The following is a 27,844-nucleotide window of genomic DNA, read 5'->3' as shown; positions in this document are numbered from 1 at the left end:
CCTCACCTGGGCACCAGAAATCCTGATGGACGGTCTTCTTCTCCCCGTGTGCCATTGGACGACCGTCTTCTTCCGGCGGGAGGGCGCCCTTGGAGACCACGAGCGGGAGCCCGGCCTCCCGAGCCAGGTCCCCGGCGTTCAGAGACACCGGGCCTCCGGGCTGCATCCCGGGGTCCCTCTCGGCCTTCGGTTCCTCGGCCTCCTCCGTGGAGTCAGCGCTCCGGGAGGTCAGGAGCCTCATCCGGGACACGGAGCTCACCTCCTTCATCCTCATCAAGCGGCCGGGGTCTGCTCTCCTAGGGGGCGAAGCTAGTTTTTCTTGTAAACTTTCAATCACTTTGGAAGTGCTTCTGAGCCTCTTTTCTGAGCCTGGCATATTTGGGGTCCTTTCTATAAAATGGAACAGGGTGGACTTGAAGGGTGGTTTTGTCCCCATGTCCTTGGGATTGAAGGACCTGGACTCTTGGGGACTGTACTGAGGCTCGGGGCTGGGGGCCTTGCTGGGGACAGTCCCGTCCGCACCCGAGGGCTCAGCGGCCAGGGCAGCGCGACGGGCGCTGTCCCTTTCCCCTACAAAGAGAGGGCTTTGGGTCCAGCCGCACTTTCTCCTGCCGTAAAAGGCATCAGGGGACGCTGCGGGGTCATCCAGCTGTGAACCGGACCCAGGCTCCTCCCTGGGGGCCTCCGGCCCGCGGCCACCTCCGTCAGGCTCGGGGTGCTGGTCCTGTCCTGTTCTCCTGGTGCCTGGCAGCAGGGACTCCACGGCCACCTCGATGCCCAGGATCCTCGCAGCCCTTGCTTGAAGGGACTCATTTGGGGGGATTTCTATTGCACTGGCTTCACCTGAAGACACATCTGACTTCCCGGCGCTCTGCTCCTGTGCCCGCGTCAGTCCCACAGACCTCAAGTCCGGCGCCGAGAGCCCTCGGGGTTTGCTGGCGAGAGCGAGCGGGACCGGCGGGCTCCTCCCCTCCTCGCCACCGGCCTTCCGAGGGGTCGCTGGGCTCAGCTCGGCAGAAATGGGAACACGGGGCAGTGCCTGGCTTCCCGGGGGCTGCCTCAGCGAGTCTGGATCCGACGAGGGCACTGGTTTTGTGTCACCTGACCTGGAGGAAGCCGCTCTCTTCACAGGACCTGGGCTGATGGCTGGCTCGGTGTTCAGTGCGTGGTCCACCTCCTGGTTTCCCTCGTCGGCGATCGGGCCTCCGTGTGCCGCCACCGCCGCCCCCCGGCCTCCTTCCACCTCCACGGGGCCCGGGCACTGAGCACGGGTGCCAGGCCAGCCAGGCTTCTGCCCCTCGCTCCAGCTTTCAGACTTACTCTTGGCTCTTCCCGGCCTGGCCCCGGGCTCCTCAACCCTCCACGCCTGGCCGTCTCCCCTGCAGCCCCAGTGCTTGCCCGTGGCCTCAGCATGGCCTTCGGGCTGCCACTCTGTGTCACTGTCCTCGCTGCTGCTGTCGCTGTCGCTGCCGCTAGGACTGCTCTCTTCCTCTTCCTGAAGCTCCTTGTTAAAACTCTCTAGCTGGCTAATCAAATCCCAGGGACGGCGGCTAACTGGCTTCAGGAGAAACTGACCAAACAGCTGTTTGCTGTTGCACGGGCCGGTGGTCTCCCCCTTCACCACGTCGCCCCTGGGCACGGGGCTGGCTCTGCGGCCACGGCCCTCGGCGCAGGCCTGACTGGGCCCGGCTTTTGAAACAGGTGCCTGGCTTACGCAGGAGGAAGTCCTTGAGAAAGCACTGTTGCTGGAGGGGCTGAGGGACATTTGGCCTTTCGGGTGATGAGCACTTGGCCTCTCGTTTCGGTCGCCGGGAGCTAACTCCGTGGGCGCGTGAGCCTCAGAGACGAGAGGGTCTGAGTATTTTGGAGTCAGCACTGCTTTTGGTGAGCCTCCCGGCTTCTGACCGGGGAGGGGCAGCGCGCTTCTGGACTCCTCTGCAAAAGTGGTTTGGGTTTGCTGATCTCTGTACTGGTGCCCTGGCCACGAGCCAGAATACTTGAGCTCTCTGTGTTGTGCAGGGTGAATGAATCTGAGGTCATTTGTTTGTTTGCCTTCTTCTGGTTCCCCCAGATCTTGTTTCTGGAACTCTGTTCTCCCCACCATGCTTCCTGTGAGTGCCTGCAGCTCCAGGTCGGTGGAAGACATGCTCAGCAGACTTTGTTCCTGCAAAGCTGCGCTCTTATCAAGCCCATTCCTTTTATCAGTGCCCTGTTTTAAGTCATTGTTGTTCGTATCTATATCTGGCAGATGTGATTCTGATTTAACTGGGATGGAAACCAAACAAAATATTGTCTCGTTCATTTTCTTCTTTGAACTTTTCTTGGTCCGAATCCCAGTTTCGAACTTCTTGAGCTTGGTTCGAGTTTCACAGGTACTCTCGCCCTGCGGGCTGGGGGGGGAGACGAGGCCTTCTGTGTGCCCGCCCCGGCCGCCGTCCAGGGCAGGCCACTGTCCCCCCACGGCGCCGTGGGCTCTTTGGTCAGGAGCGCCATTTTCCGCATCCCTGGGGAGCTGGTCCCACAGCCACCAGGGACTGGGATCGGCAGTGGCCGGGCCGCTCACACCCCCCGGCGAGGTTCTCACACTCTGTGGGCTCAAAACGGCACCATCGTGTTGACCGTTTCCATGAGCGGGGGCCGGGGCAGTGCTGGGACTAGAGTTGTAGGACTTCTCGTTGCCTGTTGTTTCTTGACAGAAACCCCGGGGGCGGGCCAGTTTAAAATGCCGTATCCGTGGGTCATCAAAGGGAATATACAGAACGGAGCCGTCGTACGCGGTGGTCGGCCGGGGCTGCTGAGGGACCCCGCGAGGAGAGTGTGGGCTTGCACCATACTCATTCCCGGTGCCAGGGGGGCCGGCCGGCTCCAACGGATGCTGCTGCTGACGGGGACCACACACGGGCCCAGGCACTGTGTCCTCCGCGTAGGGGTTTGCGATGTGCTGGGGCGGCGACCTGTACGATGGCGGAGGCACGTACACGGGAGGCTCCAAACTAGAGTCAGGCGCGCACAGCTCCAGCCGGGGCTCACTGGATTTGGTCAAGTAGGAGACGCACAAGTCCGCCTGCTGACTGTCCAGAGAGTCACTGGCCTCCACGCCCGCCCTGGAGTGTTGGTGGGAGTCGTAAGGTGGAGGCTTGAGGGGTCTCCCAAACTTAGGCCGGGGGAAAGGGACCGAGGAACCCCCCTTCTCGGGGTTCCTTTTGGATTCCAAATTTGGCGCACAATTTGGGGGATAAAATGGCATTTTAGGAACACCTGGAAAATGTCCGTCATTTAATGGAATGGGAATTTCCATGCAACTCAGGCCCTCGGGGGAAAGAACCCTGGGCAATGACTGGGATTTCCCTTTGCTTTGGGAATTCAGCACATGTTCTCCTTGCACGAATGGGTACAGATCTTGAAACAGTCTCTCCCCATCACCATCAGACATTTGCCTCCCTAATTTCCTTGGCTGGTTCCAGCTCTCCAGGCTTATATTCTGCCACTTGGCAGGTCCTGCCATTCTCAGCTCTTCTTCCCAAACTGCCTTCTTCATCACGTTCTCTGTCCTTCCTCCAACTTCCCATGGGCCCTCCCTCATGTGAACGGGCAGACTGTGGGCTTGGGCCATCCCTCTGACCTCTGGGTCTTCTCGGGCCCTTGGCCCCAGCAAGCCACCGACCTCCTGTCCTTTTCTTCTCCAGTAGGCGTGGTCGTGAGCGGTCTGGGGCTGAGAGGACCACCTCAGCACGGGCTGATGATAAAACCTATAAAACAGAGAGGCGTGGAAGTTATAGCAGGGGAAGAACCACACGGAAGAAATGTGGATGTGTCTGCTTCTGAGTCAAACTCAGGTCAGTACTTCTGAAAAGTGTATTCCTAACCAGAGTACTTACTGACTTTAAAGAAAACACGTCCCAACTAATTATGGTTGGAAGGCAGCCACGTGTTTTGCCACCGAGGGCCTAGGAGTCTCAGCAGTAGGCTTCCCACAAGAGCATCAGGCCACTGGTGGTACTTGACAGATGTCGAGGCCCTTACAAGTTTGAAATGCCCAAGGGAGCAAGGGTAAACTCGCAAGTAGTATTTCTCAAGTGTGGTCATGGGCCACTGGGAGTCCACGCCCCACAGAGGCCAGACCACTGAGTTCTCTCAGGAGTCGGTCTGGGAACCTGCTTCTCACAGCCCCATCCTAGAGCGGTGGTTCGTCAGCATGAGCAGGAATCATGAGAGGGCTGCTAAGGCACAGACTGCTGTGTCCTATCCCCAGTTTCTGCTTCAGCAGCTTCGGGGCGGGGGGTGGAGGGGGGCAGCTCTACAATTTGCATTTCTTTTTTTTTTAAGTTTTGATTTTTTTTTTTTTTTTGAGGTTGGGGGCACAGAGAGAGTGGAGGAGAGAGAGAATCCCAAGCAGGCTCCGTGCTGTCAGTGCAGAGCTCAATGTGGGGCTTGATCCCACAAACCATGAGATCATGACCCGAGCCAAAATCAAGAGCTGGACGCTTAACTGACTGAGCCACTCAGGTGCCCCTCCCCAATGTGCATTTCTAACATGTGCCCAAGCGATGGGGTCCCAGCACCCCACTGTGAGAACCATCACTGCTAGTTGTTGGGAACCATGACTTCACAAGTCCCGAGGCCCAGACAGTGTCCCAGCTCCACTGCGTCAGAATTGTGGAGGCAGGAGGGACACCCAGCATCGGCGTGTTTCTAGGCGCCCCTGATATTCCCAGTGTGCAGCTGAGATGGAACCAGGACTTCAGCCGGGTTCCCACACTTCCCTGATGGCAAGAATCACCCAGCGGGCTCAGTAAATACACACACGACCACGTCACTCCTGTCAAAGTTCAGATTCAGTAGGTCTGGATTAGGGTCCAGGTGCCCACATTTTTGTAATGAGCCCTCCAGGCGAGTCTTAACTTAGGTGATGTGGGAATACGGCTCGGGCTGACTCTGACCAGAAGAAGGGGGGCTCTGTCCATGTGGCAGAAGCCCCTGCCAGGTGGGACAGGGTGTGTCAAACGCCAGCCTACTTCTAGGTCGCCCCCCATCACCAGGCTGCACAGCAGAAATGTCCTCGAGAGCCTTTGCGAAATGCTAATGCCTAAGGCCCACCCCCCAAATATCTTGATCTAATCAGACCAGCCAGCAGCCACCAGTATATTTCAAAATCTCCTCAAGCGATTCTAGAAGCATCAGCCAGAGTTTGGAATCACTGCTCTAATGCAGCTGGCGAAAAAAAAATCCGAACAACTGTTACACTGTCTGCGACAGTCAGCTCTGTGTACAAGTGACCAGAGACCAGGACGCTAACACAGAAAAACCATCAACTGGAAGGAAGCTTTGGCACACTCCCCTACTCTGATTAACCATAGGCTACACGGACAATGTTCCAGCTCCAAAACTGCTATTCGTTTTGTAAATTATAAAAGTAATATGTAGCTGTTGTTGAAAATTCAGAAAATAGAGGAAAGAACAAAAAACAAAACCGCCATGGAATCTTTCCCCCCAGAGATAGTTATCTTGATATATATCTTCCAGTCTTTGTGTGGGTGAAGATGTGGGTTCTCAAGTAGTCTTGGTTCTCTACGAGGGATCTGGTTTTCTGTGAACGTTTCCCTGCACTCACAGCGCAAACAGCAGCTGTCACTTGCGTGGCGGTTACTCTGTGCTCAGCCCATGCTTAGTGCTTTCAGTACATTTGCGCACCCGCACCCCTCGGGAGATAGGAACTGATGTCATTCCCATTGACAGAGGAGGAAACTGAGGTACAGAAGTAATGTAACATTAACATGCACTTGGGCGCTTATGCTGTAAGTTCTGGCCCTGTGTGACGAATTATTTCCTTTAAATTTTATAACCACTGTTCTCTCTCCCTTTTACAGATAAGGAAACCGAGGCACAGAGAGCTTTTGACAGCTCTCTCAAGTGGTACAGCTTGTAAGTAACAGGGAAAGATTCAAACCCAGGAAGTGTGACCCTCCATGAAGCCCATTCAGTTAGCCACTCCGTTTTACTTCTCCTAATGTAATGAAAAATTCCTCAAGTGCATAATTTTAACAGTTGAAGAGTATTGTGTCATATGCACATGACTCACTTAACCACCGCTGGGCATCTACGTAGATTATATTCTAAACGCTTTGAGAAACACTGTCATTCACAAACACTGAGCGTGTCTCAGGTTATGTAGAATAAATCCTTAGAAAAGGAATTAGTGGGTTGGGGGCATTATGTTGTCTATATCGTCAGATCTGCCCTCGGTTCCAATTTACTCTCCCACCTGCAGTGCAGGGCACCAGTCTTGCTGATTTTTTCCATCTCTGGGTTTTCCAGTCAATTTGTTTCCTTATTATAGAAGTGCAAGTAACTCCTGATTGGTTTTAATTTGCATTTCCTTGATTACTTCTGAGGTTACCTTTTTTTTTTTTTTTCATGTGCTTAGGTGTCATTTGTGGTTCCAAACGACTTCTACAACACAGCCCACTTTGCAGCCGACAGGTGGTAGAGAGAGGACGGTGTGAACAGGGAGGAGTCCGGGCGACAGCAGGGGAAGGCCTTGGAGGGGACAACGGTGGGGACTGGCTGAAGGGGAACCACTCCCAACACACAGGAGGAGGCTGCCGCTCTGCGGGAGCCAGGATGGTAAATACGGATGGTAAATGCATAGTAAACATCCATCATTACGATCACGGACATACCTCGCTTTATCGTGCTTCACAGATACTACGTTTTTTTTTTTTGGTTTTTTTTGTTTTTTTTTTTTTACAAATTGAGCATTCAAGCCTTGAGTGGAGGAAGTCCCTGCAGATGGGCTGGAAACAACAGGAGAACTGGTATTACAAGCCGAGCCTGAAGATGGGGCTGAATTGCTGCCACCTTGTGATCAAAGCTCAATGGATGAGAAGTTGCTTCCTATGGATGAGTAGAGAAAGTGGTTTCCTGAGATGGGGTCTACTCCTGGTGAAGACTGTTGAAGTGACAGCAAAACATGGAGAATATGCCATAAACTCAGCTGATAAAGCAGAGGCAGGGTCTGGGAGGATTCAGTCCAATAGTGAAAGAAGTTCCACTGTGGGTCGAGTGCTATCAAACAGTATCGCATCTTACAGACCAACTGCGAAAGAAAGAGTCAATAATGTGGCAAACTTCACTGTTGTCTTATTTCTAGAAACTACAGCCACCCCTGCCTTCAGCAGCCAGCGCCCTGATCAGTCAGCAGCCATCAACCTCGAGGCAAGACCCTCCACCAGCAAAAGGAAGATTCACTGAAAGCTCAGATGATGGTCAGCATTTTCAGCAATATTTTAATGCTTTATTTTATTTTTTTTTAAGTAATCTCTACACCCAACATGAGGCTCGAGCTCACAACCCTGAGATAAACAGTTACATGTTCTGGGGTGCCTGGGTGGCTCAGTCGGTTGGACGTCTGACTTTGGCTCAGGTCATGATCTCGTGGTTCATGAGTTCGAGCCCCATGTTGGGATCTGTGCTGACAGCTCAGAGCCTGGAGCCTGCTTCGGATTCTGTGTCTCCCTCTCTCTCTGCCCCTCCTCCCTTGCACTCTTTCTCTCTCTCTCAGAAATAAACATTAAAAAAAATTGTTTTTAAGTTGTATGTTCTACTGACAGAGCCAGCCAAGCACCCCAATTCAGCAATATGTTTTTTTGCTTTTTTTTTTTATTGTGGAGAGAGAGCATGAGTGGGGTAGAGGGGGAAAGAGAGAGAATCCTAAGTGGATTCCATGCTCAGCACAGAGCCTGACACGGGGCTCAGTCCCACGACCCTGGGAACTTGACCTGAGCCCAAATCAAAACTTGGATGCTCAACCGACTGATCCACCCAGGCACCCCTAGTGATATTTTAAATTAAGGTATATACTCTGCTTTTTCAAATGTAACACTGTTGCACACTTAATAGACTATAGTATGGTGTACACGTTGCTTTAATATGCATCAGAAAACCAAAAAATTCATAACCCAACCCAAAATATCTCCAAGGCATGCCATCATTATTAATAGTAGTAGCAGTAGTGTCTTGGAATTACTTCCTTGCCTTAGTAAGTGAGGGTTGCTCTTCAAGTCCTGCCCCCACTCCCACTCCCAGGTAACTTTTTAAGCAGCCACTGAATGAAAGGGTTGAAAAAGTAGAAAAGATTTCAGATCAATTTGAGGTAAAGCATTTGCCACTGAGCAGCCTAAGTGCTTCTGCGTTTACTTCTTACACGTAGTGACAGCTGTGTTAACCCTGGGCGTGGCTGAAGGTCAACGTCTTCACGGCTTTAGTCGTTATCAAAATCACGTTTTGGGCACTCAGGCTTTGAATGCATAACAGAACACCTCTCGGGTCGGGTTCCATAAGGATGGTTCCCGTGGAAGCCACCACCCTCAGCCCTGCGTGCACGTCTCCTGTCCCCACCCTGGTGAGCCAAGGAACCCCCCTCCTGAACCCCAGAGGCCACGGGCCCTTCCCTTACGAACTCCTCCATGACCGCCCGTCCATCACAGATGTGCCGAGAAACGCTAGGGGATGAACCGCTTCTGGGGTGACAGTTGTCACAGCCCCGATTAAGAGAGAGTAAAACGAATAATTGACGTGTGTGGCTGATGCCTTGCTTCAGAATCTCCTCTCCTGCCTTGATTCCTCAGCTGACGGGGAGTGGATACCACATGGCTTTAATGGCTTTAATCAGCACCACTCACACATGATCCTTACAGTCCCATAAACATGTTGCCGGGACACCGACTTTAGGGGAAAAATCCACAGTGTCGCTTTTGCCCATTTTCCCAATGGAAATTCTGGTTTCTCAGTAAACATGTGGCGTGCTTAAGTGCCAAGAGGTAGCTGGACTCCCGAGGTGCTATTTGTCTATGTAAGTGCCATGAGCACCATCAGAAGACAAATAAAAAATGACATAAATAGGGCAAGAATATAATCAGACCCTAACTACCTACACAAGTAATGCAGTCTGTTTTCTTCCCTGCCCACCTAAAAAGGTTACACTCTATAACCTTTGTCAAATCTGCCCTGACTAACCCAAATGGCTAAGCATTCTGGATTAACCTTTCTTCCTTTGTACAATACACCAAAATCCCAATTTAAGGTAAACACAGGTCATCTGGGAAATCTTATATAATCTGTTTTTTTAATTGCTTATTTTTTGGGGGTGGGGGGGATGGGCAGAGAGACAGAGGGAGACACAGAATCCGAACCAGGCTCCAGACTCGGAGCTGTCAGCACAGAGCCCGATGCGGGGCTCAAACTCACAGACCGCAAGATCATGACCTGAGCTGAAGTTGGATGCTTAACAGACGGAGCCACCCAGGTGCCCCTTAAATAATCTATTTTAAAATTAAGCCATAGGATATAGTGCTAAAGACCTTATTTAACAAACATCTATTCTGTACCCAGTATAAGCCTGAGTCTGACAGGCGTGAGTGGACCCCACATGGTGGCAGTTTTGTAAATTTCTCCCTCGGACAAGTTATCAGCCTGGATATCTACTGGCTACCATGCATGATGTCCATTCCTGGCTCAATTGTGTCCTCCCTCACATGGCTTCAAGGCCAAGAATATGTTTTCTAATACCTTTGAGGAAATAAGATGAGATCAAATTTGTCTTTTTAAAAAAATGAGACCTAATAATTTACATCTTAAAAAAGTTAACAATGGGACGTTTTACAAAAACATGCTGAACACATTAATACAGGGTGGGAAAAAGATAAGAAAAACAAAGAGGAATGTGAGAGCTCAAATAAATTGTGTGGACAAGTTCAACGAGACAAGCAGGGTCTTTATACAGAGCCCCTGGGAAAACAGGACCGAGGTGAGACAGAAGTTACACTTGCTAACAGCTCCATGCCTTATCACAGAAAAGAGACATGATAGCAACGAAACAACTGATAAGAAACTGCTTGGGACATATCTGAAATGTGAACATGTGAAAAACAACATGTCTAAAGGAAAACAGGCAAACCCATTCACTGAAGTAATAAAAGCTAATGATGAAAAACCTCCGGAGACATTTCTATTAGTGCTCTCAGGACTCCTTTTCAACCACAACAGAAAATACTGTCCTTCTTTTAAAAAAAGTAAAAGCCTATGTAGATTGGCAATATTTGACATGACTTTTTGTAAGTTTATTTATTCATTTTGAGAGAGAAAGAGAGAGAGAGAGAGCATGCACACAAGTTGGGGAGGGGCAGAGAGAGAGCAAGAAAGAGAATCCCAAGCAGGCTCCAGGCTGCCAGCACAGTGCCCGACGCGGAGCTCGAACTCACAGACCGTGAGATCATGACCTGAGCCAAAATCAAGAGTTGGACGCTTAAGCAACCGAACCACCAGGTCCCCCCTCTGACATGACTTTCAACCATGGTTTCACACATTCCAGGATAATCTTCTGACGCCACGGTCCTCAGCTGTACCAACTTGTTACCATCCAGGCACACTACAGCCTAGCTCTGTGTCGATACGGGAGGGCGTGGGAGAGATGCCCTCCCTCCTCCATGAACAAAATCCCGAACCTGGTTCCCCGTGAGCAGCCCCCAAAGTCTAGCCAACTGGGCTTCCCTCGGAGGCCTGCATGGAGGGTGGGAGGTTCCACCCAAGTGGTCTCCTGGTCCAGTGATTTCTTCCAGTTAGCAAGCCTGCCCGCTGGCCTAGCAGATGCCAGTATGGCCGTCCGCCTTCCCACACCAGTGGGCATGTCCTGGACCAGGGGACAGCTGTGCCAATTCTGTTCCTTCAAAAGCCATGCCCTAGTCCAAATGCACAGTCTGAGCATAAAGGTGGAACGGGTCATTTAAGGAGCCTCATACTCCTCAAGGGAGAAGCTCTTCTCTTGGAGATTGGCAGAGGCGTTGGGGCATCTCTTCAGAGTGACTCATATTCACCAGCCCCGTGTGAGATGTTTGCCATGTTTCCGTGAGAGGGTCAGCCATCTGCTGCTACAGAATTTGCTCTTAATGCTCTCTGGGCCCGGAAGCCTGCAATTTTATTTTTCAGTGTGCCTTGGTATATTCGATACACTATACTGGGTAAGTAACCCTCTGACACAGGGTAATAAAAAGGTAATTTTGGAAAGGGGAAAAAGGAGTCAGGAGAAGATTAAGCCTAACCTACGAAGGTTACCGTAAAGATCAGTCAGGAAAGATGAGGCTGTTCTGGAAACACTATGAATGCATATCACTATTTAGCAAAAATTCAGTCTCAACAAGAATGGTAGGCTGCATTTACTGCTGGTTCCTAATCACCTTCTGATGAATGTCTGAGCTTCCGGAAGACAGGGCTTAGGCAGAGCAGAGGGGAAAGAGATGGGGCCTGCAGTCAGGCCGGAGGGAGCCCAGTGTACCTGTGCCTGCCCCCCAGGGAGGGCTACTCGGAGTCGACAGGGCTGACGGGAGCGTCGGTGGCTTTGGACTTCTCAGTATGCCAATGGGGAGAGTGAGGCAAGCCACCAGGGAGCGTGAGCCCCTGGCCCGGGCGCGGGCTTTCCAATCAGAGCCTTCGGCAAGATACTTCACTTGGCTTTTGCCTCTCATTCTTCACTTATACTCAAGGGACGGGAGTAGTTCCTTCCTTTTTGGGTTTGTTGGGAGGGCTTAATGAGATAATGCATTTAAACTGTTTAGCAGAGTGCCTGACACACAATAAGCCCTTGGTTTTTTTTTTAAACAATCACTACTATTATTAACCCAATTAAAATAAATTCTCAGCAGAGTAGATAATTTTGAAATTCTTTTCCTTACATCAAGGAAGGAGGTAAGGGGCACAAAGGAAAGAGAGAAAGAACTGAGTGTTTGCCTTATGTGATGATTATTTTCGGCCCGTATTGTCTTTTTTGAAGTTGTAATCAATGGGCCTTCACAATAACAGGAAATAATGATATAGCTGACTGTCATAACAAGACTCTGCCCCTCCGGTGATGGCTGGTCTCTAAGGAAGAAGCTACACCCGTTTCCACAATGATGATGTCGAACAAAACCAATATTTAGTTTATTACAACAAAGCAGGAAGAGCAAGCTCTGATCCCTTTTTTTGCACATAACTCCAATAGGTGAAGCAGACTGTCTCAGTATTTTCCTATTTTCTCTTTAACAGGGATATTCTTTCACCAAGGTAAAATGTCTTCACTGGCGCAATCCACACACTGCCGCCATCGACAATGAAATGAAACAAACCACTCCGAGTTCCTCACTTCCCTTTCACGAGTCTGTCGGCACCCCCACGCTCACGTGGCGGTCTATGGAGCACTCTGTGCCTCAGAAGCGAAGCTTACGACAGTGAGAGTGAGGGAGGCAGCCACCAAGGAAGGTAAACCGGAGCCAGAAGGAGCTAGGAGGAAGCAGTCGGCTCTCTGTGTAGACAGATAAGGACACTGATCCCACAGTCATGTACATCAAGTACTTGTCAGTACCTCAGCTAGACTCTGGTCTAAGGCTCTTTGTTCTTCGTCAAGCACTCAGAGGCATCATCATCTCTGAAACAAAGTGAACCAGAACCGAAGACCCAACTGCAGTGCTTTCTTGGACCCAGGTTTCACATCCTTACCATCCAGTGCCTCTCACTTGGAAACGTCCTGGCTTCCTTACGAACCCGGTTCTCCACCTGACAAAGAAACGCAACTCACAATTCTCTCGATGGAGGCCCAGCTACCAAGACAAATGAAGTTCTAGACTGTGCTTCTGGAGTCTTCCCATTTCTTCTAGAGGCACCTCCTCATCCTCCTCTCTGTTCTTCCACAAGTCTCCTCTCCTGCTTTTTATTGGGAAGAACTGCAGACGGGAAAGCACCCTGAGAGTGTCTGCAGGAGAGGGGGCCGGCTCCAGGCACTTCCGAAAGGTTGCACTGCCTAACAACAAGAACAAAGCACCCCAGAAGAAGGGTTTGTTCTTGAAAAGACCATGGGAAAAACCAGGGGTCTGCCTCTTTACGTGTGTTCATGAGCTCACCAGCTCAAACAGCTGGCACTTTTCTCTGTGAAGAGGTCAAAACAACAACACCTAATAATTAGGATGCGAAGCTTGTGGAAATGTAATTTCATAAAGACAAAGAGAGATATAGAAACAGACGTTAAACTTGAAGCATTCCTTCTTGGGAAACCATTATAAGCAGGATATGATTGGACAGCAGCTTAGAAAGCCTCTGAAAAGTGACTGTTTGCCATACCCAGGAGCACCATCTAGAACGGACGTTTGCTAATCAAATATAAACCTCCCGAGATGAGGCCCCCGACCGCCACATCAGAGGCTCTTCTAGATTGCTATGTCTCTACACGGTTATGACTGCTGCTGATGACAAGAGAGAATTACAAGTTATTCTCAGGGTTAACTGACAAACATCTTTATCAGAATTCCTGGGGCCAAGCAGAGAAGAACCTATTATGGTATGACTTTCAGATCCAAACTTCTGCTACGTTAAGTTATTTTACAGCTTCCTCTGATTATAGTCTCTCAGAGGAAACACAGTAAGGAAACCGTGAATGCCTGATAACAGTCTTTTACATATTTTAAAGGTAGCTAAGTATTATTCAATTATGGCTACTTACATTTTAAGTACACAGTTTCCTCCACGTATAGATAACAGTTAGCTTTTCTCCCGTGCCCACTTCCTCTATTCTCTCCTTAATCTTGGCAGGTGTGGGCGTGCGTGCGCGTGTCTGTGCCCGGGTGTATGCACGCGTGTGCGTGTGTTGGCAAGCGAGGCTTGGAACAACACAGTAGGTGCACAAATAGCTAAAGTGCGTGCAAACTGACGAACTAGAGAATACTTCTCTTTATGGTCTCTGAACACGGATGTAAACGTAAGCTTTCAGAAGCATCCTTTCCATATCGCCAGAGGGAGGACAGAGATGCCACATAGGATGCGCTCGAGAAGTATCTGTCGTTGGTTAGACGGCAAAAATTAGGATACAAGAAAAATCTGGCACCAAGTCATTTGATAAGTGGAATGCTGACTGTCTGTGCAGTTTTAGGACATTCCTGGTTTTCCAGCTATGAACCTATCAGTTCTGCAGGGACATCTGACGCTGCCTGTGAGGTTCTTCCTGTACCACGGGAGTGACGTCCGTGCAAAGCCTGCGGCATCTCCATCGTCACAATCTGCCAACTGAGACCACTTAGGAGTGGTTTAGCATCAGGGGAAGGTCTCTGGAGTACCCGACTTAAGGGGGAAATGCCAAATCTCTAGTTACTAAATGAATGGCCTGTGAAGAGAGAACAGGTTTGGGGTACACGGTCAGCACTCACCTCCCTCATCCGTAGCCCCTTCATCGAGGGCAGGTAAAGGTCAGACATCCACATCTGGTCATCCCCTCCTCCCCGTCCACCCTGCCTTCCCCTAATCAGCCCCTGCTCCCTGTCCCCATTGATGGCACAGGGCTGAGATGTGCCAACCAAGGCCAAATACTGATTCCTTGTCTCAAAAACGTAAGAGACATGGGTGGCAGTCACCAGGGCCGTCTGGAGCTAAACCGTCACATAGAGGCAAGAGCGGAACAAAAGTCACTGTGAGCCAGTTACTGGAAAGCAGGGACCGTCAGTGAAGGGAAGAGTCCGGTCTGCAAAGGAGGGAGCAGAAGCGCGGGGAGATGCAGAGACAGGAGACAAGGTGGGACCCAGCGTGAAAGCGCCCCCCAGGGGAACAACTCACAACCCTGAGAGAAGTCACCTGACTACCAGCCTTGGCTCCTAGTTTTCTCATTCCCACCTCGGGGAGGCCCAGCCAGGCTCCATTTCTTCCCTGCAGTGGGCCCCGAGCCGCCCCAGTATGGCCTCACGAAGACTTGCCCGTCTCACTCAAGTGGGCTAGATTGTAGATTCTTGCACCCACAGAATCTACAAAGGAGGCGAATTTTACCACCGAGGCCGTTCGGCCTAGTGGGAGTTTGGCCGAGTCTGTGACTCGCATTTCCTTCTCCCTCCCTCCCTGTTCATCCCCCAGGAGTTGGCATGTGGACAAAGCCGTCAAAACTGCTACCTCAGCTGCCCGGCGCGGAAAGCCAGCGCCCCTCCCTGTCACAGTGGAACCTTCCTCCCCACCCCCAGCCTCACACAGGTCCTCCCGCTGGAAAAACCTCCTCCGTTTCCCATCCCGCTTTATCCCAATGTTCCGAAATGCTCAGCACTTCCACAACTGCCTTGGCGTGGAAAGCACTAGGTTTCATCCAATTTATCAAAAGAAGTTTTTCTGAGTGTTTTAATAAGTGCAAAATTCCTTAATAGGCTTTAGCAAAACCAGAGGTGAATCAGAAATGGGGTCAGCTTTCAGGAAGCTGGTGGCAACCCTGGAGGAGCACCGGGGAGCCAGTCATTCCGACTGGGAGAGCTGAAGAAGCCACCAAACTGATGGGTGGGGCTTCCAAGGGGAGTGGGAGGAGGGCCCCGGGTGCTTCTAGGCGGGGCTTAGTGCTGGGGAACACACGGTGGCCCCATGCGCTTGGCACCCTGAAAGCACGAGAAGGCACAGGGCAGGCAGGTCAGGCGTGGAGAAGGAGGCCTGCAGGGCCATACGGAGATGGGGGGTGATGCTGCAGGCGAAGGGGGTCAAGGACCCAGTGCAACACCCTGCACGTAGCTTTGGAAGGGAGCTCTCTCCTCACTAATTCGGATACGTGTGTACCAGCAGGAAGTGACTCTTGGGCCCGTCTGCACCACCTGAGTACAAGAGCTTCTCAGCAAGCCAGCGGCTCCTTCAGCTCCCCACATGACACAACTGTCATGCTCTGCCCGTGTCGGGATCTCCGTGTCACTTGTTGCGGTAACAGTGCAACCTCAAAGCACAGCCTCTTCGGCCAAGTTGGGAAACATGCATCCTGCATGTTTGGAAATCTAGTCAAGGCTCCATATTTGTGGTTTTTCTTTTTTTCTTTTTTCTTCATTTTACTGGCTATAACCAGCCCTTACATAAGAAACTCTGTTGTAAGATGATGTTAATTCGCGAGGGAAAGGAAGAAGCGCGATCATGCTCCCAAGGCAGTCTTGATGTTTAAGCCACACCCCAGATGACAGACAATATCACAGAGAGAAGCCACGTTGTGCACACGTATCTGATCTAGGTGATTAGATTAGATTAGATTAGATTAGATTAGATACGACAGGATGCATTCCTTAGGCAGCTCCCCAGACAGGAAAGGGACACAGCTGTGCCCTAGGAGCCACCGCACATCCCCGCACATCCCCGCACATCCCCTCGTGCCCGTAGAGAGGGCGGAGGACAAGGAAGTGAGAGAGGACAGTCCGCCACAAGGCAGCTGTGAAAGGAGCTTGGAGAAATGCAGGCCCCTCTCAAGCAGGGACAGGCCCCACCTGGGGAGAGCTGATCCGGGCCCGACACCGCTATGGAGCAGCAGACACTGGCCTGCCTGGCAGCCCGGAGCCTGGGGCCCAAGCCAGGCTTCCTTCCGAGTGGCCCTTACAGAGTCACCGAGGACCTCTGGGCTTCATGTCCTTTGGCTATAAAATATGACTCTGCTAACGTGCTCTCCTAACAGAATAAAACAAACCAGGCTTCTTTTGGCCCCCGTGGCCTTGGAAACCACTTTGACCACCGCCTTCTCTGGGAAGTCCACGAGGCCCTGAGGACTGGCCTGGGGTGGGGGGGATACTCTCTAAGGCAAACCTCAACCCTCCTAAGAGAGTGCAAGAGGGTACCCTCGTGATGCTTCCCAGCCACCCTGATGGCGTGGAGTTGGGGGCCCCACCTGCCCTTCCTGGGGCCCCCTGCCCCTCCAGACCTGGAGCCCAGCCCAGAAGAGTCGCCGTGTGGGACGGGCACGCAGCAGGACCACAGCTGCCCTGGTCGGCAGCCTGGAGGCTAGGATTTGGCAAAGCACCATTTGCTCATCCAGATTCAGAGTTCACAGAAGCCAAAGTATTGTTGGGTTTGCTTTTTCTTCAGTTTTCAGGCTTTAACGATTAGCACCTCTTTATTTCCTCTCAAGGCACTTTTTTTTTTCTCCTGAAAACACATTCTCCTGCCTACCTTTCTGTTTGCTTTTCTGTTTGCCTCCTGTTTTCAGGTCTCTATAAGCTACTAAAGAAAGAAAACATCTTTTCACTTCAACCCAGGAAGGCTTGCAGCTGGTCTAGGAGGCTTTGGGCACTAGCATGGATTTCTGTGAACATGTATGCATATTCTGTTTTTACCCTACAAGGCAACCTTCAGTCTGACAGCTAAGATACATCTCAGAAGGTAATCAGCCCCCCTCAGAACTGGGGGGACATGGCCAGATCTGCCGAGAACGCGGTCGTCTGTATGAAGACATCCCATTGCTACACAAAGCCACTGAACTGAGCACTTTTCATGACAAAAAGAAAGACTGCCTACAGATTCGATTATGCCTACCTACCTAGGGGCTGGGCTGTGAGTGCCTGGGGTCCCCAAAAACCTTTAGCACAAAGGGGCTAGAAAGTCCTGAGCAAGTTGTAGACGAGTGTGGGGGCCACATGGCCCACACAGCATTCTAGAGGGGATTTTACTGCCTCCCACTGTGGGACCCAACTCTGATCTTGATCCAGCCCTCTGAGATTGAGGGAGCCCCCACACAGCCTCCAAGGGCCATTTGTAGGGATTCCACTGCCCCAGTCTTTACCTCATTACAAGTTGAGGACTTCTGCCCCTCAACAGTGGAAGAAAGAACTGAATCCACGAGCACATATTAAACACACTGGGTATCCAGCAACCATAACAAACTCCGTAGGAAACACACAAGAAGGGGAGACAGGGTACAGCCTCAGGGCCCCGAAATCCAAGGTGGAAGGTACAGATATACTCAGCACAGAGCTAGAAGCAACAGAGGGCAGGACAAAGTCCAGCACAAGTTTGTGTAGTGGTAATTACACTAATTCTCTAATTCTCAGCCAACTCATCCGAAAGCAGCCTCTTCCAAAATCCAGGGCGGGCGTGTTTTTCAGGGAACGTGGCCAAAAAGAGACTTAGGCCCAAGACAGTAGTGGACACAAGTGTGAGTCTGAAGGGCAAGGTTAAATAAAAGCAGTTTTACGTCCCTTTCCATTGTGGGTGTCGTCCTGAACCTGGCCACTAACCCTTGCCCCTGGCCAGAGAAATGGTTCTGACGTGGCAACATAAGCCTGCTTTCACTGCACCGCGCACGTGGAAGGCAATCACCTTGGCTTTTACTCGATAACGACGGGGCTGAACGCTCTAAATTTTAAGAATGAACCCTCTCCCTTCTTCACCTGAAAGCCGTCAACCCACGTGGAAAATCCTTTCTGGGAAAAGGTGAGTTTTTCACCATGGAAGCCTGCTTCTTTCCCTTTAGACTGAACTCACTCCCCTTTTAAGTTTGCTTGGCTTTTGGTTTGTTTGTTTCCCTTGAAGATAGGCCTCTGCTTCCACTGGTTGCTTTGGTCCCTTTCTTGCCGGTTATGCACAATTACATAACCTGCTCTACAGAGGCAGAACCCTCCTCCTCCAGTCGGAGCCTGGTCCTAACGCAGCCCTGGAGACAAACGCACTTTTATGAAGTGATGACAAGGGTCTCCTCTAGGTGGAAACCCTAGGTGCATGAGGTGGAAACTCCTCTAGGTGCATGAGGGCTACAGGGCTCCCCTCTCATGCGGCTCTGTGGCAAGCCGCCCAAGTTCCCTCTTTTTTACCCCCCCGCTGGCCCCCCAGCCAACACGCCCTCTTCTTTGTTGTAGGAAAACACCCACAGATTGCAGCTGTATTCAGATGGGATACCCACATTAGGGCCAGTGTGTGCAAGGGAAAGATGGGTTGGAAGCCAACGAAATTACACAAATGTACAAGAAGAAAGGTTTTCTTCTTCATACACGGAGGGGGACATACACCTCTTCCAACTCTGTAATGTACACAATATTGAAACATACTAATTACTAAGGAAGCCTGATGCACTAGGAATGTGTGCCTGACAGAAACTAGCTTCTCCAGGGTTTTTAAACGATTCCTAGTGAAGGCAACGTGAGGAGATTCTAAGGGAAAACAGAGGGTGGGTATTAAAATGCCGTGGGTTTCCCATGACAGAATTCACCTGCTGACCACTGTTCATCGAAGGCCTCCCGTGGCCAGGCCCTGTGCTCAGTGAGGCGAACCCTGCACCCACCCCCCCACCCCCCTACACCCCCCCCTCCCCCCGCCCATGGAACGAAGCGCCTCTGTCTCTCACCCTTCCCCACCTCTCTCTGAAGGATCGGTCTTGCAAACCTGCCGCCAAGTCCCTGAGACAAAAGAAAACGGTGGGCTCTTGTGGGAGCTTACCCCGCCTCACGAGCTCTAGAAGCAGAAGCGATCTGGGGCTCCCCGAGGGCTCTCCGTAGGTGGTGGCTGTCTTCCGAGGCGCTCACGTGGCCCTTCCCCGGGGACGGCTTACTGGGGGGAGGACCCGCAGGGCCATCCTCGCACCCATTCAGCAGGCCCTGGCCAGCTCGCGCGCGGGGCCTGGCGTGCCGGCGGCCCTCACGGTCACCGTCGTGTGGCGCCGGGATGCCTCTTGACAGCTTGTATCCATGAGAAATCAGGAGGTCCTCTACGCTGTACATAATGCGCTGGCTTCATGGGAGCTCGGCCGCCGGGACCGTCGCGTTGGCAGGACCCACCCTGAAGGGACAACAGAGAGGGTTCGTGAGGGGTGCCCGACTCTCCCCGGAGCTGCGGCTGACACGTCCTCCTCCCCTCGCTCCCACCAAACTCGTCCCCGGTTGGGAACGTGAAGGAATGGGGATTGTTCCCCCTAAAATTCTGTCCCGTCTAACTCACTGGGGATGGTGCACGTGGCACGGGCTCTGCAGGATGAGGCGGGAAACCTGGGGACCCCACCCTGTGCCGGCTGCCTCTTGCAGAAGAGTCTGGACTAGCGTTGAAGCAATGAAATGACTAACAGTGTCCACCATTCCCTTGCCCCGGGCATCCAAAAACAACGGGCACGAGCAGTGAAGGCAAAATAAATACAGATGCGGAAGCTACAATTACCACGTTGAGTTTCTAAAATGAGAAACTGCCAGTGTCCGGCTTTACCTTATTATACTTGTCATCTTGCAGCCATACCTTTTGCTCTCAAAGGGCAGAGCCGGATCTCTCATCAGCACGGAGCTGTGATCCACCCTGGCGCTCTGGGGGCTCTGGGGGGCGGCCACACCGGGCTGCTGCGAGCAGAGCCCAGGTCTCTGGGCGCATCGTGAGAGACCACGGGCCCGGCTGGCCAAGCACGCACACCCAGCACGCTCCACAATCCCCAACTTCTCCCTTCCAATGTGAAATTGTTTTTAATTTTTTTTTAGGTTTGTCTTTTTTTTGAGAGAGAGAGAGAGAGAGCATGAGCAGGGAAGGGGCAGAGAGAAAGAGGGAGACACAGAATCCGAAGCAGGCTCCAGGCTCTGAGCCCGACGCGGGGCTCGAACTCACGGACTGCGAGATCACGACCTGAGCCCAAGTCGGGCACTTCACCGACTGAGCCACCCAGGCGCCCCTGTGACGTGAAATTTTTAAGACTCAGATTTCTCGCCAACAAATCCTGGGGCAGCTCTTCCATCTTGGAGCCACTGCCCAATCCCATCGTGGTAGATGAATTCTACTTGGGCAACTTCCCAAGTCAACCGGCCCAGGGCAGCAGGACCACGGGAGAACAGAAGGAACCTACCTGTGAGCACAGGTGTAAAACAGGCGGGGCCGTGTTTGTTTTTAACCAGGGGAATCTTCTTTCCCGTGGCTTCCGGCTAGTGGGGAGCAGCCCTGCGTCCCCGGAGGTTGGGCCGCAGGCCAGGCCTGCAAGAGCTAGGCCAGAGCCGGCCCCACTTCTCTGGTGGACGGAAACGGCGCCGTGGCAGCCCCCGCGAACAATGGCCAGGAAATGCCTGCCGGCCTGTGTGCAGGTGAAAGGGAGACACATGTGCTTCCTGTCGGGGGAATTCTTACGGGGGCCCGTCCCACAATTCTGCTGACCGGGCGCGTCCTCACTCTTCACCACATGCTCTGTTACAGTGGCAGAAAAGTCCCGGCCATCAGCGCAGAGAGCATCGAACTCGGGAAGTCGATCACTTCCCACGAGGCCCCCACATCTTATGGAAGGCCGACAGGCCCTGGCGGTTACTGTAGCAGAAGCCATTCCTGACGCTCCTGCTGCATGGCTCGCAGGGGTTGTACCACTTGGGCCGTTTACAGGAATGGAAGGACCAGAGAGGCGAGCATGTGTTCTCGGATTCCACTGCAAGTCACTGGACTACGGTCCACAGGGGAAAGTGATCCCATTACAAACACAGGGAGGAGGGCTACGGGAACACAGAGGCAAGACCACGAAGGCGGCTCCCTGTTCTGTGCGGTGCTATACCCCCGGCATCTAGCACATAGCCTGCTCTCAATAAATAACTATGGAATGAATGCACAAAAGGAGAAAGGGACATTTGAGCTGGGTTTTGAAGAATGATTAGGAGTTCACTAGATAAACTGCATGTGCGTGTATGAGAGAGGGAATTGGTATATAAAATAGATCTGGGGTGCAAGTATCTCATTGTAGCATTTAGATCAGGGAGGGCCCCCATAGATCGGGGAGGGTCCCCCCCACTGACTGGCTTCATGTCGCACATACAGTCGGCACCACAGTAAGCCCTGGAATGTAGGTCTGATTACACTCAGTTTCTCTTTAAAAGAAAGAGAAAGAAGAGGCTTTAAAAGAAGAGGCTCTTTAAAAGCCAAGTGTACCATGCAGGACACAGGGGGGGCAGGCAGCGCCCACGGCACAGCCCCCTGCCAGTGCGCAAGGAGAGAGGGCCCTCACCAAACACGCACGCGGCCCCTCTTCCTAGTGGGGAAGGAGATGGTCTGGTTGGTCTGGTATGGTCACGTCCGCGTGGACATTGTGTTTAACAAACCCTCAAGTGGCATGACGACCCAGGCCGACACATAAACCTCTTTCCAAAAAGATTCAAAAGGTAAGAGCCATAACTCGAACTTACAGGTGTGAGGTCAAAAGCATACTAGTTATTGGAAACTCCGGACTTGTGTTGCCTCACAGAGGCCAGGTGCCTCTGCGGAGCGGGATTACAACGCACGCCAGCTTCAGGACACCGGGCCAGGAGCCGTGCGGGAGAACAAAGAGCAACGGGCATGACCCGCAAGCCCCACAACCCAAATGGGCGGTCCCAGCCTCCACCCGATCCCCGAGGACTTCTCTCCTTGGGCTGACACTCTTCACCTTCTCATCCCAACTCTTCCCCTGGGCCTCCACCTCATTTCCACCCATGCTAAACACCACCTGAGACAGATCTGGGAACAGTTACATGGGTTTTCCAATCCCTATCACCTTCTGCTTACTGTCTTTAGCATCCTCATCTACTTAAGACGGAATGGGCTGCCTCAAGAGGTAGCAAGCGCCCCATCACACGTCAGTCACAGCGGCCACCGTTAGAGGAGCTGGCTTGCTGAGGAGACAGGCATCCAATGAACTGGACAAAAAGCTGTCCCTTTTAAAGTCTCTTTCTGATCCTGAGATCCCAGCATTCTAAATCAACAGTATTTAACTTGATCACCCACCCACCAACTCACAGGGTGGCTGTAAATACAAATACACAGCAAAATTTGCCATAAATGTAAATTATTATAGCATTGGATTTAACAACTTCGAAAGGTATGGGTATGGCTCAAGTAACAAAGTATCAGGGGTGATCCTTTTAATCCTAGTGCTAATGCCGCTGCCACCCAGCCCCAGCTATGACCCCTGGAATAAGTCACTAACTATACCAAACCTCAGTTTCCTGATCTGCAAAATGGCAATGCTCCCATCTGCCCATGCCACTAGACTGTTTGAGGACCAAATAAAGATATATAAAAGTATAAATCACCACGTAAATCCAAGATTGTGGATTTATCATGCTACCGTGGTTCTAGTTTGTCTCTGAAGGGTTACTACTTGCCTTACGGAAGGACTTCATATTAGTTAATTTTCGCCATGAAGTTTAGACCATTTCCTAATTCCTCTTGTATCCCTTGGGATCTGACTTTTGATTTCCAAGGTCAAACCTGCTTTATATCACCCACATATCTCATCTTTTGGGAATGGATATTTCGATCTCCATCCAAGTCACTTAGAAGAGTAAGTGGTACTTTGGAGAGCCCAAAACATTGAAGCACAATTCCTGAGTGCTTAGAAACCACCAGCCACTCAAAGTATAATAAATAAGACACATACTTTGCCCTTGAGAATCTTACTACCCTGCTGTACAGACAGCAGGAAAATAGGCAGAAGGGACCCTAACCCAGTCTCAAGGGGTCAAGGAAGCTTCTGGAAGGAAGACTGAAATCCACCTCAAGGTAGATCTGCACTGTAAGATCACCCTGTAAGTATGATTGTCCAGCCAGTTCATTTAAGAAATGTTTTCCTTCCCTACTTTGGCTCATTACCTTGTTCATCTAGCAAGAGGGATCAGGACAGTGCAGGTGCCTGGATAGATCTCAGGGAAGGAGGGGACTTTTGGCACCAGCTGGGCCAGGACACAAGAGACAAATGAGCTCACTTTAAATATTTATTTTTTTCATTCTGTCAATATCTAAATACCATTCACACAGATGAAACATTTAACATAAGAACAAACATGTTCAGAGAGAAAGCACACTTTATTTCATTTTATGCTCCCAGCAAACTTCCTAAGGTAGCTACGGATGTCTCCATTTTGCAGACAAGAACACTGAGGCTGAGGGCCTGAGCCTGTAAGTGCAGATCGGAGGTTCAAACACAGGTCTGTCTAGCTTCAAAGCCCTCACTACTATTTTAGGCTTACCCATCTAAATTTCCTTCCTTGATGACAATAGAAGTTTCCTAATTTACCAAATACTGTATAAATATAAACAAAGAAAAATGAAAGGCATGGTGACATTAAAGTGCAAAACTAGGGGCGCCTGGGCGGCTCAATCGGTTGAGCGCCCGACTTCGGCTCAGGCCATGACCTCACAGTCTGTGAGTTCAAGCCCCGTGTTGGGCTCTGAGCTGACAGCTCGGAGCCTGGAGCCTGTTTCAGATTCTCTGTCTCCCTCTGTCTGCCCCTCCCCCACTCACGTTCTCTCTGTCAAAAATAAACATTAAAAACAAGTTTTTAAGTGCAAAACTATACTTAAAAGGGAAAAAGCATCTCCTTTCTTCTCTTGGGTTAAGATGGCTCTTCTACAGGATTCTTTCCCAATACACACCAGGGCACACATACATATGTACATAGGCACACACAGCCGCAAGGCCTGATGCCTCACTTGACTGTAAGGTTTCGATGGCAGTGTTTGTATTAATTTTCAATGCCCAGTAATAGGACTCATTCACACATAGATCACGTCATTGCTCTGTGACCTTCAGTAGCCCTCTTTGGTCATTTATGGATTCAGGCTCCTACAGAGCTATCGTGAAACCTGTTGTGTGAACTGGAGAAGCAGACAAACTACAGCTATGGTAAATGGGAGAGGAGTGAGTAACCTCCAAGAAAAAAAAAGCCACCAAAATTCTAAAAGAAAAACTATCGATCTAGAAATAGTCACTCTTATCTACAACACTGATAGAATTTGGGCTTCATCTGGGCAAGGGGAAACCACAAGTGTCTGGGCGAGCAGAGGAAAGTGTGCCTGACAATCAGTATGGTGGAAAAGTGGACAACTAAAGTGGTTAGAACACAGACAGACGTGCAGACGAGCAGTTGTGTCTCTTCTCTTGTAACATGCAAGGCTGGTAGCAGAGGAGATGGGGGAAAAGGAATAATACAAGTAATTTTCAAGAAAACAAGTGTAATGTCTTACTTGGCGACTAAGATAATGGTCATTTAAGAGAAATGCGGAAATCAGAAATAAGTGTCGGTTGGAGAAGATGACAGGTAATTTGATTTTAATTTAACCAACCCAGTCCCATAAATTTTTTTCTCCAAATCATTTTTGAGTGGATTTTCATCAGATTATTTGTCCTGTCCAAAAAACCGGAATGAGACCACTTAAAGTAATCTTATTTTGTGGTAGATTTCGAAGTTCTATTCAATATTAGCCATTAGCATTTAAGCAGAGAGCTGTCCACCCCTTCATTGTAGGGATGAATTTCTGTTTCTCCACGTTGTTCAATATGTATCTGTTGTGTTGAATTGAGCCTGAGACACTGCACAAAAGAAGGGAACATCTTTGGGCTTCAGTCTTCTCTGAAGGTTCTTCGGGGTCCTTCTCGTTCTAGAAATCTGTCTGTCTCTCTAGCCTATTCACCCTTGTGATGAGCAGCATGTGTTTCTAAGTCAGCTGGCCACAGTAAAAAGGGTACAGCTTGTGGCCATGACACGGAACAAAGCTAAATAGGTCACACGAAGACAGAACCTCTGACCTTGGCCCCATTAGCACCCATAGAGGCCAACCAAGAGAGCTGAGCAAAATGGTCACACACGAAGAAGAGGAAGAGGAGAGGGTGGGGGCTGAGGCCATGGAGTACACCATCCAGCAACTCTCCACCCAGGGGTCCCGGAGGGCAGGTGTTGCACACTTATTCCAACGTAGGTTGGTCAGGACACTTGTTTTACACTGAATGTGCTAGGCACTGGGCTGCACTAAAGAACATAAAGACACAAGGCCAGCCAACACCCTCCCTTGCAGATGCAATGGTCTAGGTTGCAGTATGTCGATTAGGGGCTCATCACCAGGATAGACATTGGCAAATGGATGTTATTTCATAACAGGTACCAATTCCTCCTCCCTCTACAGCCTTAAAAATAAAAATAGTTTTTGTTCTCGTATTTACAGTTGTAAGGCTCCCCACGACAATGAAATAAAACTATTAATAAGCTCATGAGATCAAACAAAACTCTTCTTCCTTTTAAAATTTGCCTAGAACATGCACTGAAAATAAAGGAAAAAGACAAATACCCAATTAAAAATGTAAAACAAATTGGGACACCTGGGTGGCTCAGTCGGTTAAGTGTCCGACTTCGGCTCAGGTCATGATCTCACGGCTTGTGAGTTCGAGCCCTGCGTCGGGCTCTGTGCTGACAGCTCGGAGCCTGGAGCCTGCTTTGGATTCTGTGTCTCCTTCTCTCTCTCTCTGCCCCTCCCCCACTTGTGCTCTGTCTCTATCAAAAATAAATAAACGTAAAAATTTTTTTTTTAATGTAAAACAAACGATCACTCTCACTAGTAATCAAAGATACGTAAATTAAACCCAAATGCCATTATTCACTGGTCAAATTATCGAAGTTTCCAGAAGGCAGTATTTGTTGGTAAGGGCATGGTAAGCTGTAAGGGTTCTCCTATTTGTGGGGGCGTATGAATGGGGAGGGGGGAAGTATCTGTGTGTAAATGGGTATTTCCTTTCTTAAAAGTGATATGTTGTAAAATCTTCAAAAACCTGAAACTCTAATAATCTCATTTCCTGGGATCCATCCTAATGAAATAATCAGAGATACCCACAAAGTCTTCTATAAAGAGACTTACCCAAGTTTCAATTATGATGACAAAAAAATTAGACCAAATAAATGTCCACTTGAGATATGGTTAAAAAAACAAAACAAAACTCTGATGCATCCACACAGTAGACTGGAATATGTACACACATGTATAAAATTATGTTTTCAGATATACAATGGCACAGGGAAATGCTCATGGTACCACGTTAAACAGAAAAACAGGATACAAACCCTACATTCAGTGCAATAGCAATTTCACACACACACACACACACACACACACACACACACACACACACAGGAGAAAAATCACCAAAAGGAAACATATCAAAATGTCAACAGTGGTGTTTTATTCTGGTTTGCTTTTTCTTTTAATGTTCTTATTTATATTTTACTGTATTTTACAGTGACCTGTCATGAAATGCATTTGGTAGAGCCATATGAAGTAACGCCGTTTTCAAGGAAAAAATGGCCACATGCTGACACTTTCATGTACTTTAACTTGATATGATCTCACCATCAGAAAAAAAAAATTTAGGGGTGCCTGGCTGGCTCAGTCAGTAGAGCATGTGACTCTTGATCCTGGGCTTGTTGAGTTCGAACCCCACGTTAGGGGTAGGGTTTACTTGATTGATAGATGGATAGATGGACAGATAGAAAGAAAAACAATTAAGAACAGTTTCTTAGGTAGGATTAGGAAAATGTATCTGTGAAAATATATTATGTATTTGGAAGGCTCAGTGAAAAGAAACACCGAAGAAAAAAATAAATGAGCAATAAATTACATAAGGTTCTAAGGGTCTAGTATATGGCACATGGGTCTTATCTGCTACAGAGTTTCTTAACCTGTTTCCAGGAAGCCTAAAGTTACATGTTCTGCTGATAAAAATCTAATACACGATTACAAAACAGCATCCTAAAGGTCTTGATTAGACATTGTTACTCTTCTAGAAAACCTAAAACTTCTCAGTTGTGTTCACTGACATTCCATATTTAAGATGTAATTAGTCCCTCAAGTTGTTGGCAGTTCACTGTAAATACTTCTTCCACTGACAACTTTTCAGTCTAATGTTATGATTAATATATAACAAAGTACTTTCTTTAAACAAGAGGTAAATAGCTAAGACCTAACAGCAGGATGAAGCACGTTGCTAACTGACACATGGATATTTACTGCTTTCTATGTACTTTATTATGAACAATAGGATTGCCATTTCTCTTTTCCATCTCAGTGAAAGAAAGAACTCAACAGTTTCAGTGTAAGCTCTGGCGCGGTGAAGTGCTCACACGCTGTTGTTACCATACCACAATACTGTGATGACCAGCTCTTGTCGGGGCACTCAAGTTGTTAAAATCTTCTCCACATAAAAAGCATATTTAATCTGTGAAGTAATAATTTCAGTATGGCAACCATTCCTGAGTTAAGTTTCTTTAGGGTGACAAAAAAAAAAAAAAAAAAAAAAAAAAAAGGAGGTGGAAAACTT

The 27,844-nt window shown here is 49.8% G+C and overlaps 1 protein-coding gene across 4 annotated transcripts in view; it reads right to left on the bottom strand.

Moving 5' to 3' along the window:
- The window catches only part of JCAD (junctional cadherin 5 associated), an 82,317-nt gene that overhangs the window by 10,400 nt on the left and 44,073 nt on the right, over positions 1-27,844 (bottom strand). For 3 of the 4 annotated variants that reach the window (XM_043563592.1, XM_043563590.1, XM_043563589.1), the window contains 2 exons: positions 19,219-19,557; positions 7-3,749 (listed from right to left, as the gene is read on the bottom strand). In XM_043563592.1, coding sequence (XP_043419527.1) covers positions 7-3,749; positions 19,219-19,499 — 4,024 coding nt within the window. In that variant the 5' untranslated portion in view covers positions 19,500-19,557. The other variant, XM_043563593.1, reaches the window with a different exon arrangement.

The sequence above is a fragment of the Prionailurus bengalensis genome, chromosome B4 (genome assembly GCF_016509475.1).
Source record: "Prionailurus bengalensis isolate Pbe53 chromosome B4, Fcat_Pben_1.1_paternal_pri, whole genome shotgun sequence".
Classification (NCBI taxonomy): Eukaryota; Metazoa; Chordata; class Mammalia; order Carnivora; family Felidae; genus Prionailurus; species Prionailurus bengalensis.
Note: the sequence above shows the minus strand (reverse complement) of the source record. Positions and strands in the feature narration are given on the sequence as shown.